The sequence below is a fragment of the Harpegnathos saltator genome, unplaced genomic scaffold (genome assembly GCF_003227715.2).
Source record: "Harpegnathos saltator strain DR-91 unplaced genomic scaffold, Hsal_v8.6 scaffold498, whole genome shotgun sequence".
NCBI lineage: Eukaryota > Metazoa > Arthropoda > Insecta > Hymenoptera > Formicidae > Harpegnathos > Harpegnathos saltator.
In genome coordinates this window covers 1,569,142-1,588,088 of record NW_020230313.1, presented here as the reverse complement: position 1 = coordinate 1,588,088, position 18,947 = coordinate 1,569,142, and the positions used below count along the sequence as shown (strand labels likewise).

The window sequence follows — 18,947 nt, the reverse complement described above, 5'->3', positions numbered from 1 at the left end:
TTATGAGAAAAGAAAAGTAGAACTCGTGTTACGTGAAATTAGGTTAACGAATAATCAAATCTCAAGCTATTTTATCATTTTTCAGATGATAAACTATGAATGCTGATCTAATTTCGACTCGGGTATGTCCTTACTTCGAGTAAGGTCCGTTAAAATCAGAAAAATAATAATGCGTAATAATAATAACTCGAGATACCTCGAATACCATACATGATGTATCGCTGTCCTCGGCTACGTCTTTCGGCGCGCTCCAAGTCCTCTCTCCATCCTGACTTCTCGATCCGACGTCCTCCTTCTGGTTACTCCGTCGCAGCACCCCCGGATACTCCATCGTAGCACTGGCGACGACACTGACTCTAGCTCTAACACTCGCGCAAGTAAGATTCGGGGACAAAGAAACGCGTATTAACCGCGATACGACTACCGACATTCGTACTGCGTCGCGGTATGCGCGTCGTTCGTCGGCCCGAGGCGCAATGTCCTTTCCGCAATCACGGAGTCATACATAAGCGTACGAAAACAAACATTCGGGTAGGCACGGTTACCCCCCCCCACCAGTCGCTGACCTTGCCGATTAGTGTTGATGCCTGCGTCGTCCGTTAGCTGAAAATGAAAACAACTCGTGTTTTCAAAGCATGCCTGTGAGAGACTCGCTTCAAACTTCACAATACTTATTTACGTCTGTTCCAAGAATCATATTACGCCGCATTCAAACTGCCTCTATTGACATGACATACACGAGATCTGCGATCGCATCATTGATCTTTCTTTGGACAAGTAAATCCTGAGAGGACGCTGTTCGAGAATATCACATTTTATGTTTCAGGTGCCTTGCAGATTATCGAATCCGATGTAACAGATCAAGGAAAGTATGAATGCGTCGTTTATTAATAACACCGTGGGCACGGAATACTCCAAGTCAATCACGTTATACGTGAAACGTACATATATTTAATATTATATAAAACTTACCTTTTTAAGCAAAAAGGTAAAAAAAGGGCGCCAAGTACAAGCGCAATACGTATTGTGTTATTTTTAGAAGTATCAAACTCAAATAATTATTTTTATTGTATATATGTGTACATAAGTTTTTACAAGTAAAACTTATAACTATAATAAAACTCTGCAACACTTTTCTACTGTACAAAAGAAGATATATTAGAATATATGATATATTAGAACAGTAGCGCCAACTGAGAAACCTAACATATATATATATGATTATTGTATACTTAACTTAATATTTTTAGAAATCTCAAATTCAAACTATTTTCTTTTTCAAGATATATATTATGTACATAATATAAGTTTTTATAATATATGTACATAAACTTTTAAAAGTAAAAATTATATCGTGTTATAAAAATTTAACACGTTTGTTAATAGTGTCCAATATTTAAAAGAAATATCTTTTCAAAGGTTATGTTATTCAAAATATTCAAGAAAACCTAGCTACAAAAAATGTCCATAACATAAATTTTTACAAGTAAAATTTATCATTATTTATTAGAACACTGAGTTATAGAACACTGGTTATGTTACTTGTTATTGTAACAAATTAATTATTATAACAATGCAATAAAAAATATTTAATACAAAGAATCTTGGCGCAGCTGCACCAAAAACTATATCGAACTAAAACTTGTTTAATACATATACGACAGCATTTTTATTATAATAAAATGTACTTGTAAATTCTGTCTCTATATATACGGTGTATTTATAAAAACGGTTAATTACAAAAATATGAATAATTGATCAAATTAACCAAAGCTGTTGGTTATTATACATAATAACCGGTTATTATGCATAGTAACTGGATTTATCACTTTAACCGTAACATATACAACAACGCAATAAATAGATAGAAAGACAGAGATTGACGAGAGTAATTGCAGATTCATAAAGTGCCTATGATTACTCGATGATAGTCGGATGATGACGGATCGTTAATGCCGAGCGCAAAATTCCGACTTCTTATTCCCGGAAAATTCGTCAAACGTCAAAACGAAGGGCAAAAAGTGTCGTCGCTCGCGAGCCGATCAACACAATCGGCGCGATGTAAACATTGCGGCGGTTGAAGCAAGAGAGACTTGCCCTTGGGCATTTTTTCTTTTCTCGAAGTTTCCGGGACAACGAGGGGAATGCGAGGAGGCCTTTCAACTGTACGCGACATTGATTTACTACTTATTGATTACTGAAAATAAAGAAAATTATTCTGTCGAAGCATCGGATATTTGTTAGCTTTATGTTAATTAAAGAGGAATGTGTACGATTAAAAAATATGTTAGCAACTAATTATACAGAATATCAAAGTTGTTGTAACGCCGTTTTCGGAGAATAATTAAAGGTCATGGTAGCGTTAAAGAGTGGAATTTCATCTCATGCGAATTTTGTCTCGTTCTTATTAAATGTTAGATTATCCGCTGCGGACAATAACTCTTCTACTTTTCATCTAATATTCAATGATAATAAATAACATTTAACATCAGTTCAGCAGTGCAGACAAAACGAACTATTATCTGGCATAGAGATAGTAACTATGGTTGCAGCACGGACATAAACCGCCTGAAAGTGAATGTAGCACGGACTTCCACCACATGCAGATTTTACCACCAAGACCTAAAAGTGGATGTAACATTGTAGTTCTCCTCTCAAAATGGATGCAGATGGCGCCCATTTCCAGTGCGAAAAATCGGTGTCGCCGAAAACGCCGTGTTGGCTGCTCTCAGCTTCCTCTCTGGTATTACTTATTCAAGGTTGATGGTCTTGTTGTAATTTCATTGGTTCCCTCGAATTTGAATTGGATTTGAATCTCCTCTCTTTGTTCTTACCACATATTTCATTATCGCGGCCATTACTAATTCTATGCAAGTAACGGGAAGACAGAGTTGCAATCCGTTCGTCTAAATTTCATCAATTCGAAAGCAGTAATAGGTAATTTGAGACATCTTTATCCGCGAATAAAAGCATTTTCCTTCATAATCTAAGACATGTATCTTCCAATTTAGAGCTTGACGAGTAAATGAAGCAATTTGGAGATGTGAGAGATACGGATGCCGGATCTTCTAGAAGGTTCCGAAATCGCTCGTCCAAATTCCATCAATTCACATTCGAAAGCAGTAATAGGTAATTTGGGACATCTATATTTGCGAATAAAAGCAATTTCTTTCAAATCTAAAACATGTATCTTCCAATTTAGAGCTTGACGAGCAAATGAAGCGATATGGAGATGTAGAAGATAAAAACATCGAATCTTCTTTCCAGAAGGTTTCGAAACTGCTCGAAGGCAGCCATAATCGACAAAACGTCTTGCACATCATGGCGGAAAGTCTGCATCGCAAAATAATCGAAGGTAAGTTTTTTATCTATTTTTTTATTATTGTTAATATATTTTCGTTGTTATAATGATTCGAAAGTAAGATTATACAATGATACTCTACAAGTTAGTTTTGATAAAGATAAGAGGCAATGAATTCACACACTTTCTCGTTCACAGACGCCGATTTTTCTGAAAGAAAAGATAGAATTTTGCTACTCACAGAAATGTCAATTTACGATTTTCTTCATTCAAATGACAATAATGTCAGGTGTTTTGCCTTAGAAATTATTTAGTTATATTTCTCTTAAATCGTCCATTGACAATGGATTTTTAATTTCTGAGAATATTTTAATTTTAAATGTTTTGCATTCACACTGAAATCAATAGCAAATGAATTTCTATAGTCTATATATCATAATAAATTATTACGTATAATGATTATAATAATTCACGAATTATAACAGTATTATGATAAACTATTACAAATAACAGTTCTAATAAAATAATTTACAAATTATATTAATATTACAATAGACTGTAGACTGCACTAACAATTATTATATAAAAATTGACAAACTGCAGAATACATTTAGAAATAAAAGTACAAGTGGATAAAGATAATAAATCCTGAATGCGTCAGAAAAATTAAATGTTAAAAAAGATATAATATTCAAATAGAGCTCTCTTTTTCTAAACATATATCATGTTTATTTTTTCCAGTATGTAACTTTTCTTCTTACAAATATAGTGAATTATCTGGAAAGTACATAACACCTTATTTATTGCAAAAGAAATAAATTTGCCCAATAAATACAACATACTTCCTTTATCCACTTGTTTCTTCAACCGTCTTTTTTCTTATGAGAAATTGAAAAATCATAATGATAAATATCCATAAGTGACTTGAGAGAAAGTTCATGACATAATTCAGAAAGTCGGCGTCTCCTATCTCGAGATAGGGTGAACAATGGTTGTGAACCATCACCGATCGGTTAATCTGCGATACAGAGTATGAAATGTACAAAGCGGACGCGTCTTCCTTACTTCTTCCTTTCCGTCGTACTTGCCTAATTGCCTAATATGTCGGTTTTTAAGACTACGGCTTCACGATTTAACGCTCGGCGTTACTTTCTTTCGGCGCAGAAAGACACGCGTTTGTGTCTCGGCATTACGAAATCGCCGTGCGAAACGGAATTGTTAAGGCGGTCGTTTAAGTAAACTACGATAGTTTTGGCACTTAGATTTACGATTGCACTAATTGCGAATGGTACCGGCTGCGCGTTCCAAGTAAACGCCCTTCTACGCTATATGTATATTATGTATATATATATTTGATATCAAATCTCTGCAGCTGTACAGCGCAGATCATCCTCGATTTTTTCCTCGCTATGTTACGATTTTCTCGGGGACGGTAATTAATTTATTATGTCGTTATTATGCTTGTGTGCTTACACAAGGCGAAGCTTTGACACGCGACCCACCGATTCTTCTCTTCCCATCTTTTCTTTTTTCTCGAAAGTAAAGCGATCAGATCATGCAAAGCAACCGTTTTAAATTCGCGAACCAAAAGAAAGAATCGGTAAATCGTGTGCCTTCAGAGCTTACCCTGTTACGAGACTAATAATGCGTGGTCATTGAAAGGCATTGTTCCCCCGCTTTATTGTGACGTTATTGTTCGAGGAATTATCGCTGTCGTTTCATAAGAACCTCTACATGTGTCTCGCTACAAAATTTCACTGTACTACTTGACCTTACTTTGCTACGAAAACCTGAAAATCGGCGTTAACATCACCGCGATGATGCACAGGTAAAAAGGAATGATTAAAGAAAATGTCTCGAACGACGATTGTGCGCGCGTAAAATGGCAGTACTTCAATTCGGCAAAATTTTCACCCCGTGCTTTCTCTTTCGTCATCCATGTGGTCGCGCATAGCGTTGCACGCGAGGTGATGTTTTGACAAATCGCTTTAGCTCGGTAAAGCGATGCAAAACCGTCGACATTGCAACTACGAGAACACCGCGACCCTTGGATTCGCGTGAAATGTTCCGAACAGAAAATTTGCAAACCGACAAACGACGACAAACTTCATATCGCCTCGCGGACCTCGAAATCGCAAAGGGGTTGCCGGCAGGGCGCGATCTTACGAATTTATCTTTACGATTATTTTTCAAGTCACAAAATGCAGGACGGCATCAACCGCTTGCCTTCACAATTAACTGAAACATACTTTTACTTCCCTGATCATTTCAGTGCACTTCGGAGCATAGATCGTCTGAACGGAATGAGATCGTGTGTCTATTCCATATTATTCGAGTAGTTGGTTGGTTAGCCGAGTAGTTGATTGCGTTACAGAGAGTCGAGTGGAGAATTTGGAATATACAAAATATCTCGTGATAGGATCTTTTTCTCATTTCTTTTCTCCTTTTCCGGACAGAGAGAGAGAGAGATATTTCAATAAGGCAATTTCGGTAAGGCAAGCAAGTTTAAACTTAGGCCGCATGGTTGCTGTCTTTCACATACGTGATCGTCCTTATTCGAACGTATTCGTCCCAATGACACAAACGGGATCGGCACAGCGACTGTTCAGGAACACGTACGCTCGTTAAAGACGCAGGGAAGAGATGTACATAGGCGACAGGTCACTGGTAACTGTTAACTGCGTGTTCCGTTTAGCATTCTTACGCAAGCCGTGGCCTTTCCCACTGAAGGGAGAAAGAGAGAAAGAGAGAAAGAAAGAGAGAGAAAGAGAGAGAGAGAGAGAGAGAGAGAGAGGGGGGAAAGAAAGGAAGACAGAAAAATAGCTCCCTATTTCCCGATCTTGACGTATGAGAAGCAAGGCATTAGCGACGTTTACTCGATAGTGTTCGCCTCGAGGCACATTGTTTTCCATGGACGCAATATGCCCGGGGGGCGGGAAAAAGTTGCGAGAGGTCCTTGCGAGCCTCCGACGGATGGTGCACGATCGACGGAATGCATTTGCGAGGATACGACTTAAACGAGGCCAAAGTCCGTGTGAACCGTGACGTCGCAGTTGTTCGGCTTGTCGGCGGCCGCCATATTCACCTCCACCAAGGTGTCGACGCTGTTGATCGGGCAGCCTTTGAGGATCTTCTGCGCTGCCAAGCTGGTGAATTGCACCTGCATGTCGCTGAGGCTCGGGTAGGAGTGCAGGTCGGCTCGGCTCACGGTCTTTTCCAGATTGGGCTCGGAGCCCTGCGGTGCTCGCTGCTGTTTCGCCGTCTCCAGATTCTCGATGTAGACGTCGTTGAAGGAGCCGCCGAAGCCGTCGTAAGACTTGGTGGGCGACGGCGGATTCGACGCGATGTTGTTCTTCGAGCCGGGATGCAGTAGATTGCGGTAGCTCAACGCGTCCTTGGACAGCGATAGGCTGAGTTTGCGGGAGTTATTCATCGCGTCGTTGGTGTTCTTCGTGGTGGACAGCGCGGCGGCCGAGTGCTCGTGTACCAGCGCGTTCTTGTCGACATTGTTGGTGGAGCCGTCGATTAGGTGAGCCTGGCTATTGTTCAGACGGTTTGTCAGTTTCAGCTTGTTAGGCACTTCCTCTTCGACCTTCGGCTTATTCTCCTTGTCGGACTCGGACAGCAACAGACCTGCTTTCGGCTCTTTCGGGGTGTAAAGCGACGACGGCCGTTCAGCCTTGATCGGTTTGTTCAGCTTCTCCTCGTCCAACTTGGACTTGAAGAGCTTCTCGTCGTCCACTCGGGTCTTGTAAGTCTTCTCGCCCATCTCCCTCTCCTGCTTCTCCTTGCAGTCGATTACTTCCTTCTCCGCGATTTTCGTCTTCACCGTGCCGTTCTCGAAAGTAATCACGGATCTCATCGGCGAATTGTTTTGCTGAACGTAGATCTTTGTACCGGGCGAGCCGGAAATTGTCGTGGTGCTGGTCGTGTTAGAAGCCAGCGTCACGCTGTTCTGTATCGCACGTTGCTCCTGCGACGGGCTCACCGGACTTAAATTCGTGGACACCTGCAGGGTTATCGAGTTTTGCGCTTCTTGCAGAGGAGTCAGCGAACCTTGCTGAACGACTTTGAGCGGCGACGACTTTGTCGACAGCGTGGCCGTTTTCAGCGGCGAGCAAGTCAACTTGCTGCTGGACACGGACTTGCCACTGGAGTGCGACGAGTGACCCGATGAGGTCTTTTGTAATACCTTGGAACGATAAAGGTGATTTAATTCGAAAAAAAAAAAAACAACGGAAATAGCAGAAAATGAAGACTGCCAATTTTTATTGCTTCGAAATTGATGCTTCGAAATATAGCGAGGAAATTTGAAATATTAAAAATTTAAAATTATCGACATTGAGATTTCCTTTAACAAAACATTTGCAAAAATATTTGCGAATTTTTCTCGAACAAAAATTTACGCTAAAGACATTTTGTCCATAAAAAGAAAGATTTTTTTTTCATATATATATTGTGTGAGAAGAGACAAAATGACATCTCTACTATGTCTTTCGTGCTACAAAGACACGTTCTCGACACGCACATAGCATCTCAAGTGAATTCTTAATTATATCATATTAGGAAAGTTATCTAAACGTACAGCTTTCCGATCGTTGAAAAAACAACATCAGTCGATGATTAAGGAACTTGACAGAGGTAAGCAACTCAGACCGGCGAAATCAATGGCCCACTAATTTTTTGAAAGCGCGGGTGAAGAGATGAACGTCCATAAAAGCCGTCACATACATGCATCACATATTGAAGTGTAACTGAAAAACTACATGCGTTTGCAAACTGATTTGCGTGAATTGGCGATGAGTAATCGCGAATACTGCGACGACTTTTCAACGACATTGCGCGAACAATAGAATTATAATAACGCGACATAACACAGAAACATAGGGCGATCATACATGGAAAAAATAAGTCAAGAGAAAAAGGAAGAAGGAATCTGAGCGAAGATAAATTGAGAGAACTGAACGCAAGATAATCGCGCGATAAGACGCGTTTGCGTTGTTAAGAAAGTTTAACTTAAACCCACTTTATGTTGCGGAGAGCCGTTGGCCGACTTTGCGCCGCTGTTGCTGAAGTCGTGACTCGGCCTTCTGGAGTTGGACTGCCTCGTGTTGGGTCTGCCTAACGTCGTCGCCTTGCCCGGGCTCGCGTTCATCGTTCTAACCGAGCCAGAGCTGCCGCCGCTTCTGCTGGGCGATGAGTTTGTCGAGTTCTTGTCGTTTTGCACTTGATTACGCGCTTGGTACGTCTCCTGGTTGGTGGTGCTGGGCGGCAGAACGGAGGCTCTGGATGTACATCTGCTCAGGCTGGAGCACTTGGACCTCGGCAGGGTAGAACACGGCGACCGATGCCTTCGGGAGCTCCTTGGCGTCGAGTTGGCCAACAAGCTCGAGGAATCACCGCTGGCTTGACGCCGATGTCGCCTCGGCAAAGTGGCCGATCGCATGGAACTCGAGTCGTCCCACACTTGGAAACTGGCCTGCGACTGGTCTAAACCCTCCATCATCTGAAATGAAGAAAGAAGGAAAAGACTCGATCGATCTGAGCTCGCTGTTCGATTAGTCGATACTCTGGCCATTTCATCCTGGCTAAATCGTTTGAAATCGTATTTACAAGAGTCGTCTGTTCTCTCTCTCTCTCTCTCTCTCTCTCTCTCTCTCCTTCTCTTCTTCGCGTTATACGATATTTCCACCAAGTTTAACATTATTATTAACGGCTGAGAATGTTGTCGTCTCGGAGGGTTCTTTTTATCAATTATCAGGGGGAACCGGTTAATTAGCCTCGCGGCGCTACAAGCGCCATGTAAGAAGTGCCTTTTATTAGTTCTTATTGGCAAATAGCTGTGCGCAACTTACCGAAGGACTGGCGGCCCTTGTTTGCGTGGCAACGCTATGCAAATGCACGACGCGCGGATTAAACCATTCGGTGGGGGGATACTGAGCACTGAAAGTGCCCATTAACGGTGCGCCCTTCCTCCGTGTGCTTCGCCGAAAGAGCCTGGAGAGCAGGCCTATCTTCTCTGAAAAAATCCCAGAAAAGCCTTGAGGAAGGGATTCGGATGTGTGTTACGTTTCCACTCCAAGATAATGAGGATCGGGGAAAGGCTCGCCAGCTACGGGGTGACTAAGAAGCTTCGATCTGGATTGCACCGTCGTGCGAGTAACGGCGGATGTCGTCGGCGGGGTCAGATGTACGTACACACACGTGATATTTCATAAGGAACATTCACACGCTGATTTAACGGCACGGTCATTCATAGCTATCTCGACGTGTATCGAGACGTTCATTAGTCGCGAGGCGATAGCGAGACGATCAAAGAGTTCAACTCACGCGTCTCTGCGTTCGGGAGATGCGGAGTTTCCGGACGAAAGATCAGGTCTACAGAGAGATAACTATATACAATTAGAAGCATTTCCCCCACGCTTTCCTCGCCCAACAAGCGGTCACCCATCACCACGCGATCCCTTCCCCGATTAGACTCACTAGTTGGACTGTGAGGCGCGCTGTCCGTGCTGGCGTACTCCGCGCTGGACGACGTGTCGCTTCTTTCGGGTCTTCGTGGCAGAGACCGCGAACTTCCGCTTCTGTGCAAACGCCTGGCCGATCCCCAAAGCCGCAGAGAGTGTCGCCTCTCGAGACGGCCTGGCATCGACCGACACCTGGCGAACAGGACTTTGTCGTTGGGATTTCCTGTAGGAGAAGCGATGGAGATCAGTTCCACTGTTCCTCGCAGTGAAGACAGTTAAATTTTTCACGCACAATCGGGCAGGTGTAAGTGAGCGCTCGACGAATTGTCGCGAAAGAGTCACCGCGACTACTACTTCGCTGAGAAAGTTTCCACATGCCCGACGACAAGTTTGAAGATTTTTTAAAATTCGCGATACTGGTAAAGTATTTGCATACTTGGTAGCACACACTTGCCGAGGTATCGCGTAAGTCGCGCGTGGCAGGAAAGGCTGTTAGAAAAATCGAGGTTGTCGCATTAGAGACGCGCCGGCGGGTGAGACCGAAATCGGCGCGGAGACGCACGTGTGAATTTCAGGACGACGCGGTTAAGAGGTTTAATATCGCGACGTGGCCGAGCAGCGTGGCGGATCGCCGCAACTGCGTTCTTGACGAATAAAAAAGGTGGGAGGGGGGGAAAGAAAAAGGGAAAAAAACAAGTGGAATACCCTCATTCCTGAGTTTCATCTTGGTACATAGCCACGGGCGATACAGCGACGTACCGACGAGTGGGTTACCAGCGTGAGAATCAGTCGAGAAACGAGTAAGAGAAAAGTAGGAAGATTATATACGTAGTCCTCCTCCCCCCCTCCCGGTCCCTTCTCCACGTGATGTCGACGGTGTATGTAACGGTAGACAATGTCGTGACCAATAGCTAATATATCGGTTGTGCTAAACGCTTTCCAGGCATCGTCGGCTTCATTCTCTCTCTTCATCTTTCTCCTCTCTCTCTCTCTCTTTCTCTCTCTCTCTTCTCTTTTATTCTCTCTCTCTCTCTCTCTCTCTCTCTCTCTCTCTCTCTCTCTTTCTCTCTCTCTCTTGCGCTCTTCCTCTCGTTCTCTCTTTCGCTGTTCCTCGGCTCCTTTCGTTCTCATACGTGTGCCTTCTTGCCAATGCCGGCGGCTCTATTCTCCGCGTCCATGCACACACACTCACCTGTGCATATTCACACACTCGACGTGACGTAAAAAAGAGCACGCGAGTCGCCGAAGAAATTTCCGCGTGCGTCGTCGTCGTGGTACACCGGGTTCTCGATCGGCAGGTACATCGGGGACGACGAGCGGGAGCTTTTTGTCAGCCGGCAAAACGCGACAACACGTGGCTCCGCGCGGCCTCGCGTCACGTGTATAATCGAAATTGCGACATTTCATACGCGGAGCCGACCCCCGAGCGCTCCCCCGGGACTCCTCGGGGCGCGTAGTCCCCCCGTAAGAAGTCAGCGTGCAATGTGGAGCAAGAATAAGAACGTGGAACGTCGTCGCCGCCGCCGCCGCCGCAGCCGCGAACGGGGTTTCCGCGAACGCGGCAAAAAGTGAAATTAAGATCGCACGCTGATTTTTCGTAAGCGCTCGCGAGAGGAATTGACGATCTTCCGGCGGCTGGTGGAGTTGCGTGGCTACCAAGGACGACGACAACATAAACGCTCTCTCGACCCGTCCGTCGAGTCGAGAGGAGAAAAAGGCCTCAACCGAGTGAGCAGCCAGTGAGCTTCTCCCGGACAATCGAAACGTTTTCCGAACACGTGCCGGACGAGTTTGTCTGGACCGACCGGTCTGCCGGGCGAGTTCCTCCTCGGGTCGACTCGGCTTCCTGTGCATCTTATCACGAGACACGGCGAAAGCGAGCCCGGCTTAGTCCCGAGTGCGCGCGTCACCGGCCTCGTCGTCGTTCGACGACAATCGCGCGAAATTTCAATACACATTTCATACATAAGTTTCTGTTTCTCACAGCCGTCGATCAGACGGCGCGACGGCCGAAATGTCCTTCGGTCTCTTCCCGCGATTTTATTTCATTTCGCGAGGAATCATTTCTTTCTGCGTTCTTCAGACGCGTTCTCGCTCTTATCGTCGGCACCGGCGCGTTATAAATTTACAATGAACGATCGCGATTGATATCGCGCGACGGCCGCTTCAACCGGCGACATGGTCACGGTGAGAACTTTCCCTCGTGGGGTACCGCAAACAGACAACGCGACACTCTAATAAGACCCAGACGACCGCGCGCGCGGCTGCTGAATGAAGACGAGAGCGCGTTAATCGCGCCGTCACCCGACACCCTCGTCCGCGCGCGCGCGCGCGCGACGCGACGTGCGCGGCCGATATTTTCGCGACATTAGTTTCTCGATACGACAACTTCCGCGTCGAAGTCCGCGCGTAACATACGATCCCGCCGGGAGAATAATAGCCCCGTCTCTCCCGACTGCATTAATCTTCGCGCGCTCGCCTTAGCGCGGCGCTCTTCGCGCTCTGAGTGTAAAATACCCGCGGACGACGACGAGGGCATAATTTTCGTCGAAAGTCGCTCCGCCGGGCCCCGCGCGCACGGGGGGAACGTTAACAGATCGCGAACTTTGTCCGCTGCGAAAGAACGAGTTGCGCGAGCGCGCGCGCTGACGTCAGAAGACAAATACGCCCGAGACTCTTACCTCCGCAAATAACGTCCGCCAGGTTTGTCTGTACAGCCTGATGCGTAACATCGCCGTCCCTCAGAGTGAGCATCTCGCCGTGCACCAGAGCCACCGCTTCGTCGTTACTCATCAGCATGCTGCCCTGACCCCTGGACCCATTCACGTCCCTGGAACACCGCCTGGAGCTACCGGAGTCGCGTCTGAGCCTCTTGGTCTCGGGCGTTACGACAAAGTAGCCCTGAGACGTGTGATAGATCTTTCGTTCTTGCATGAGCTTCGCCAGCGCGTCGTAAACGAGCTCGCGGCTGGGTCTCTGCATGGCTGGGAAGGCGTTCCTCAGGGCTGATCTCAGGGTATCCAAGGTCGCAGCTTGCCTCTGCGACGTCAGCTCCAGAATGGCCCAGCACAGAGCTTCTGGCAGCGGCGTGAACTGGCCTTGGGAAACCGGAGCGACCAAGCAGTCCTCTATATCGCCTGCGAAGCAGAAGAGAGGCCGGCTGTTAGGAACAACGCGCGGTAGACGTGCCGCGAATCGGCGCAACTTTTCGAGAAGTCGATCGGACGCGACGCTCGAGTGATACCGCTTTACGTAACCCGCTTTTATGCCCCGGTACCAATTTCGCGTCGCAGTTATGGTCCCGGGATTTTACGATTGGCGCCCTGGGAGGGTAAAATAAGCAACGACGCGGTCTCTCCTCGCGCGACGACGACTCTCACGTAATTTTATTATTCTCCACTCGCCCTATCTATCGCCCGCCGTTGTCGCAACAGGCGATTCTCGTTTATCTTCTTGCGCGATCACGTCATTTGATTTTCAAGGTACGCCAGCGAGACGTAACAGCCGCGTGACATTCGAATTTTAAGGCCTCTGTAAACCTGTAGAAGGCTAAAACGCGTCTCGGAGTGTGCGCCCGAGTTCGAATTTTACATTCTGACTTTACATTAACCCTGCAAATTTTATTCAACCAGACCGACCAACGTAGAATGCTCAAGGCATAATGCTGTACAGCTATTGTGCTACTTTGACGTTAGAAATGATTGCTCGCTGCCGTTTTTCTCATATTCCGTCTCAACGAAAGATTCGCAGAGTCATTCAATGTTTGATGATCTCAATATTTTCTAGCTGCGTATTTCATCCTTCATTTATTCTTCATCTCAATCAGCAATGCTCAAACAGCAATGTGTTAGTGGAAAAGAAATTTTCCTTATTTATAATCTCTGTGTTATTATATTTTTCACTGGCATTGTTTCCAATAATGCATCAATAGAAATTTGGATTTAGATGAATGCGATACAATGACACAGCTAAACAGAAACGAAAAGAAGACGTTGGTAGATTCAAGATGCCTCGCGACACAAGCAACTACATTATTAAATTTAAAAAGCAGTATTCATGAGAATTCGCACTGGATTCTAAGACCGCTATTCATAGTTGTAAATTATTGCAATTGTGAATTACTGTTCCGCTTCGCTCCGTTATAGCACTCTGAATTCTCACTCGTGATGCTCTGACACCGACTATTACCAGATATTAAATAATCTAAATCTTAACTATAATGACACTGAGCAATTTTGAAAAAATCTTTTTTACGACTTAATATGAGGGGCAAGAGCAAGCAACATCAAGGTGAGACAACAGCCTACGTAAAGCTGCATCTCGAAATTTTCCATTGGTCCTTCGAGTTCAACGGGGGGCGAGGGGGGAATTCGCAAGATCGATGCAGAATTATAATTTACTGTAACGCGAACGGTAAGCCGCGTGTCAGGTTTTATGCCGCGTTCGTCATCGCGGATTTCACGGGAGGAACAAAAAAATACAAGCGCTCCAATTACGGCTGAATCGTATTCCTTCCGCGAACGTGGTCGAAGAACGAGCGCGATCGGTGAATATGAAAGACGGCAGATTTATTAGCCCACGCGGTCGGCCCGGGCTGTTGTGGAAGAATCGGGACCCTTATCCTTCCAGTCACGTTCCACGGTAACCTGGCGACACCGCGACTGCGTGGTCTCTTCTCTCTTTCTCCCTCTACATCTGGTTCACGCCCACAAAAAGAATATGGATTATTCTAAACCGAGGAGTCGGCCCCAGGACCTCGAAGTTCCCGCGGCCCGCGCTTCGCTCGTGCGACGAATTCATAATATCCTCGCCGACGTCAATACCGGAGAGTCAATGCCAATGTGAGCCACGTGAGCAGCAAGGTCTCCTGCGTCGCGATATCTCGCGGCACGATGTGCCTTTGCTCTCACTTGAGCTACGAAGAAAAAATCCACGCTCACCCCGTCGTCGATTCATCGACGCGTCTGCGAAAATCGGTCGATCGCTCGTAATGAAAGGTCTCGACGGGACTGAAAACCGCGACACACGCTTCTCGTAGATTGCGCGCGTGAGGAAATATCTGAATCAACGTAATATCGCGGACGCAGCGCGGCACAGGCTCTCGCACCCTCGACAATGCGCGCGGCCACTTGCTCCGCCGATCGCGCGCGTAATTAAAGGTTTCAGCCGACAGAGGAACTCTATTTAAAGTTCGTGCCCGCGATCACGGGCCCGCCTTCTGCACGGCGCGGCTAAGCGCAACTCTGCAATTTCCCCGCTCTCTGCTGCGTCTCTGTCAACGGCCGCCTTTGTTGTTCGCGGAGCAGACAGGAAAGAGCGGCTCTCCAATTACGCGTGTAGCTAACGTGAAAACGCCCGTTCGCGAGCTCCCGTTAAACAATCGCCGTAAATAGGCCGAATATAAATCCGCCTCGCCGAGTCCTCCTTCGCGCGCACTTCGCTCCGCCGCTCTTGTTCTTTTGACTTCTCGCTGACAGGACGAGATGTCTCGTTGTCCGCCCCGCTGACGTCTACCTCCGCTGCGGACGCGGGTTTCATAAAGCACGCGGTGCTGTGTACGCAAAATACGCACGCCGGCCACGAGCACGATCGCGTGTGTGTGCGTGTGTGTGTGTGTGTGCTTCCACTTTCAACTTAAACATTATTCTCACGCTCAATGCTCATTCAATATGAAGCTGCTTATTTAGACTTCGACTACCGGCGACTTAGACCTAGGCGGACAGTTCTCTCACGCTGTGTGAATGCTCATCCGCGAGACGCTCGTGGCTCGGTTCATCTCACTGACGGAATGTAAAACATCATTGTTCGGGTTATCCGACGCTTCTTCAGCGTCGCGTTGCATCGCCATGTGAACTGATCACCTCCTCCGTCTCGGCACTTTGATTTTTGGATTTTGTCAAATATTAAAAATAAAAATTAAATTATTTTAAATTACTAATTAATTTAAAATAATTTAATTAAGATATAAGTAATTACTGAATAATTAATTTACTGAATAATCTCTCCAAACGTCTTGATATTTAAAAAAATCCGCGCGCGAGAGTGCCGCTCGCTGGTCGGCTCAGCGCAATTCGCATCTCCGGACGGTTCGACTCGGTACGTTTAGCGTCTCGTCCGACACGCTCGTCGATGAAACCTCCCCATCGCGGCTGGGAACAAACGGTGGCACTACCTAATGCTATCTACCTAATGCTCACGGCTGGGAGCGGCCAGTTTCGGTTTCATTCGCGCGATCTTATCCCGCGAGCGCGCTGCTAGAAAAAGAACATGATCTACGTCATTGTATTCGCGCGGGGATCGCAATGTGAAAACGAGCCGTGTAGTGGTTGCGCAATTTTCAAGGAGCCCCGTCGACGACGGGAAGACGGACGTGGAGGAGAGCGAGGCCAGCGGGATCGTGGAACCCGATACACGTCGGTTTCTGGGGCGTGGATGGCTGGGGCGCGCTCCTCGTGAGAATCTTGTCCCGGAGGTCGCTCTTTATCCGTCCGCGCGTTATCAGCGTGCCGAATTGCAATTCGACGAGCGCGATGCTCGACTGCGAAAGCGGCGACTGTCGTATCCCTCGTTGCGTAAGAGCTCGCGTAAGGACATCGTCATCGCGCGCGTGTCGCCTCTTCTTCGTCGGAAAGTGAATACGTGTCTTTGACGCAGACGCTGGCGACTGACACCGAAGAGGTGGTATTCGGGCAATTAGACGGTGTCCGGTAGCGCGGCTTAATCGCCGGCTTGTTTTACGTTTAGAACTCGAGCAACGAGACGCGCGAGCGAGCGCGATTCCAGATATATACGAGCACGAGAACGCACCGACAATTAGACACGCGTCATAAATTTTCCGGAAAGCCGTTCCGTTCTGCGTGCGTTCTGCATGCGTCAAGCTCGCTCGCCGCTCGTCGTCGTTCTGTTTCAATCGCCCGCGCCCGCGCTCGCGCTCGCGATATAAAGCACCGATCGGGACGGACAATTTATGGCCGATGGACATTTACCACCCAACTAGCGGTTCTGCAAATGGCCATTAACGGTTTCTTCTTATTTTTATTGAGATGCTTTATAACTCCGCGAGCGCCTATGGCTAGAATTTAGAAAAGCTCGATCTCGTGCGCGCGCAACGGGCGCTGCGTTTCGATTTCTGTCTGCGTCGCGCCTGCCGTTTCATCGGCTTTCTCCCGCTCGAGGACCTCGATATCGCCGAGCGCCGACGGTTCCTTACAACCGCGTGAGGACAAAGGCTCGCTCATTGTCGCGGTTGAAAAGTACGCAAATCAAATCAAAGAGGCGACCACCGGTCTCATCGATCATCTTCCGGCTCTAGTCTTTTCTTTTTTTCTCTTCTCTCTTCGTTACGTCTTCGGGAATGTCTTCGGCAATGTCTCGAGGCGTCTCGAAGGACGTTCAATAACGCGCCTAGCCGCTCGCGAAACTCTCTCGACAGGGAAGTCGGAGACAAGGCAAGACCGATCCGCCGCGCCGGGGAACAGTAGATACCGCAGCCGAGCACACCTGCCGACCTGACGACCCTGCGAAAGGCTATTATTAGCAACGTGCACCTTTCTATCATTCCGCAGGAGACTTTATTATAATACCCCGCGCGCGCGCGCGCGTGCTGCCCACGTAGGCAGCGCGCGTTTGGCATCGGAGTAAAAGGCAGCAGGCTGGCATTCGGGTCGATTCGCCCACGCGAACGTATCGACAAATATCAAGCCGGGTAATAGACAACATGGGGACACCGACACCAGAGGCGACAGAAACGGAGGCTGCCGGGGAACGACCGAGCGAGCCTCGCGCGTCGAAACGCGCGGTGGGATCACTTCCGGTGTGCACTTCGGCGTACACGCCGAGAGGAAAACACGTTGCATATATCCTTATCGCGGTGATCTATCGCGTTGGTCGCCTCGGTCGGCCGGTTGCTCGGTTGATCGGTCGCTCGACCTCCGCCTTTATGGCTATGCTCATGGGAAATGGCAAAGACCACCTCGCGAAGCATCACCTCGTAACAAGGTGACCTTTGAGTCTCGGTCGACTCTCCTCGTCGACTCCTCGTTGATTATATGTAAATCCTGGAGACGCTCGCCACCTCTCGTACCTCGGGCTATCGATCTCGCGGACTCATTGCACAGCATTTGTTTACCTTACGCTCCGGCCCCTTTTTGCCGGATCGCGTCAGCCGCGTGTGCCGAGAGCAAATACGGAAATCGGACATTAGATTAATCATACGTTAGTCCGCGCGCCGCAGCGTTGCTCGTACGCCTTACAGCTGAGTGTCGATAAGACCGCGAGCGCCGACGACGTCGTTTTGTTCCGCCGTCCAACTGGACGACGAAGCCTGTAGCCGGAAGGTTAAATAATCTTGGAAGTTTCATTACTCGTGCGGGTCGTTCTTGTAAGCGTTAATTGTGAGTGACAGGCCTCTGGCGGACTCTCGCTTTCTAATTCGGTCCGTAGAAAGAAACACACAGTTAAATCTTCGTCAACTTTAATTCATGCGTACAGGAACAGCTCCGAGAGTCCGGTAACGTCCATCACCTTCTGTCTCTCTCTCTCTCTCTCTCTCTCTCTCTCTCTCTCTCCCCCTCCCTCCCTCTCCTTCTCGGTCCCGCGATAGGCGAACAACAATAGATAGTTTAGTCGGATACGAGATTAGCGGCATTGACAGTACCAACCCTAAAGAGCAGCAGTCGATAGTGAAACTCTCAGGTGCACGGGAGGAACGAGGTGTAGAAGAAAGAATGTTACACAGTCCTCTCGGACAAGGCGTGGTCGCCTGGCACCTTCGCGGAGAGACCAGGTCTCTCCCGTTCGTTCCTACCGGATTTATGTATCCCCGTCAGCAGTCAATAATCCCAGCCCGGAGTCGCCGAGCGAGCGTTTTGTTATCCGCGCGCGGAATGCGAATGCATGTTATGTAAGGTAGACACGAGTCAATTATGAGTGGACAAGCGCGTGCTCTCCGGGTCTCGTCGTAGCCGTGGCTTACCTGCCGTGTACGCGCACAGTCGGAAATCAATTTCGCCGTGTGCTGCACGGAGCAATAACAATAACAACAACAACAACAACAACGGACGCGGCAAGACGGACGGACGGACGCGTGCGTCGCGCGCGCCGCAAGAGGCGAGGCGGGATGAAAACGCGGAGTGCGATACAGCGCTCATTAAATGCAAACGGCCGAGCTGAGGCGATAT

General features: G+C 47.4%; 2 protein-coding genes across 4 annotated transcripts in view; one reads left to right on the top strand and one right to left on the bottom strand.

The window, feature by feature from the left end:
* The first annotated feature begins 2,964 nt into the window (after positions 1-2,964).
* The window catches only part of LOC112589393 (uncharacterized), a 29,383-nt gene continuing 13,400 nt past the window's right edge, over positions 2,965-18,947 (top strand). Inside the window, exon 1 of the mRNA XM_025302486.1 lies at positions 2,965-3,355. Coding sequence (XP_025158271.1) covers positions 3,217-3,355 — 139 coding nt within the window. The 5' untranslated portion in view covers positions 2,965-3,216. The remainder of the gene's footprint in view (positions 3,356-18,947) is intronic.
* knockout (Stork-head domain-containing protein knockout) overlaps positions 5,275-18,947 on the bottom strand; it is a 79,282-nt gene continuing 65,609 nt past the window's right edge. For 2 of the 3 annotated variants that reach the window (XM_011155219.3, XM_025302484.1), the window contains exons 4-8: positions 12,450-12,905; positions 9,785-9,991; positions 9,157-9,341; positions 8,328-8,807; positions 5,275-7,493 (exon numbers count right to left, since the gene is read on the bottom strand). In XM_011155219.3, the coding sequence (XP_011153521.2) occupies positions 6,315-7,493; positions 8,328-8,807; positions 9,157-9,341; positions 9,785-9,991; positions 12,450-12,905 (2,507 nt within the window). In that variant the 3' untranslated portion in view covers positions 5,275-6,314. The remainder of the gene's footprint in view (positions 7,494-8,327; positions 8,808-9,156; positions 9,342-9,784; positions 9,992-12,449; positions 12,906-18,947) is intronic. The other variant, XM_011155220.3, reaches the window with a different exon arrangement.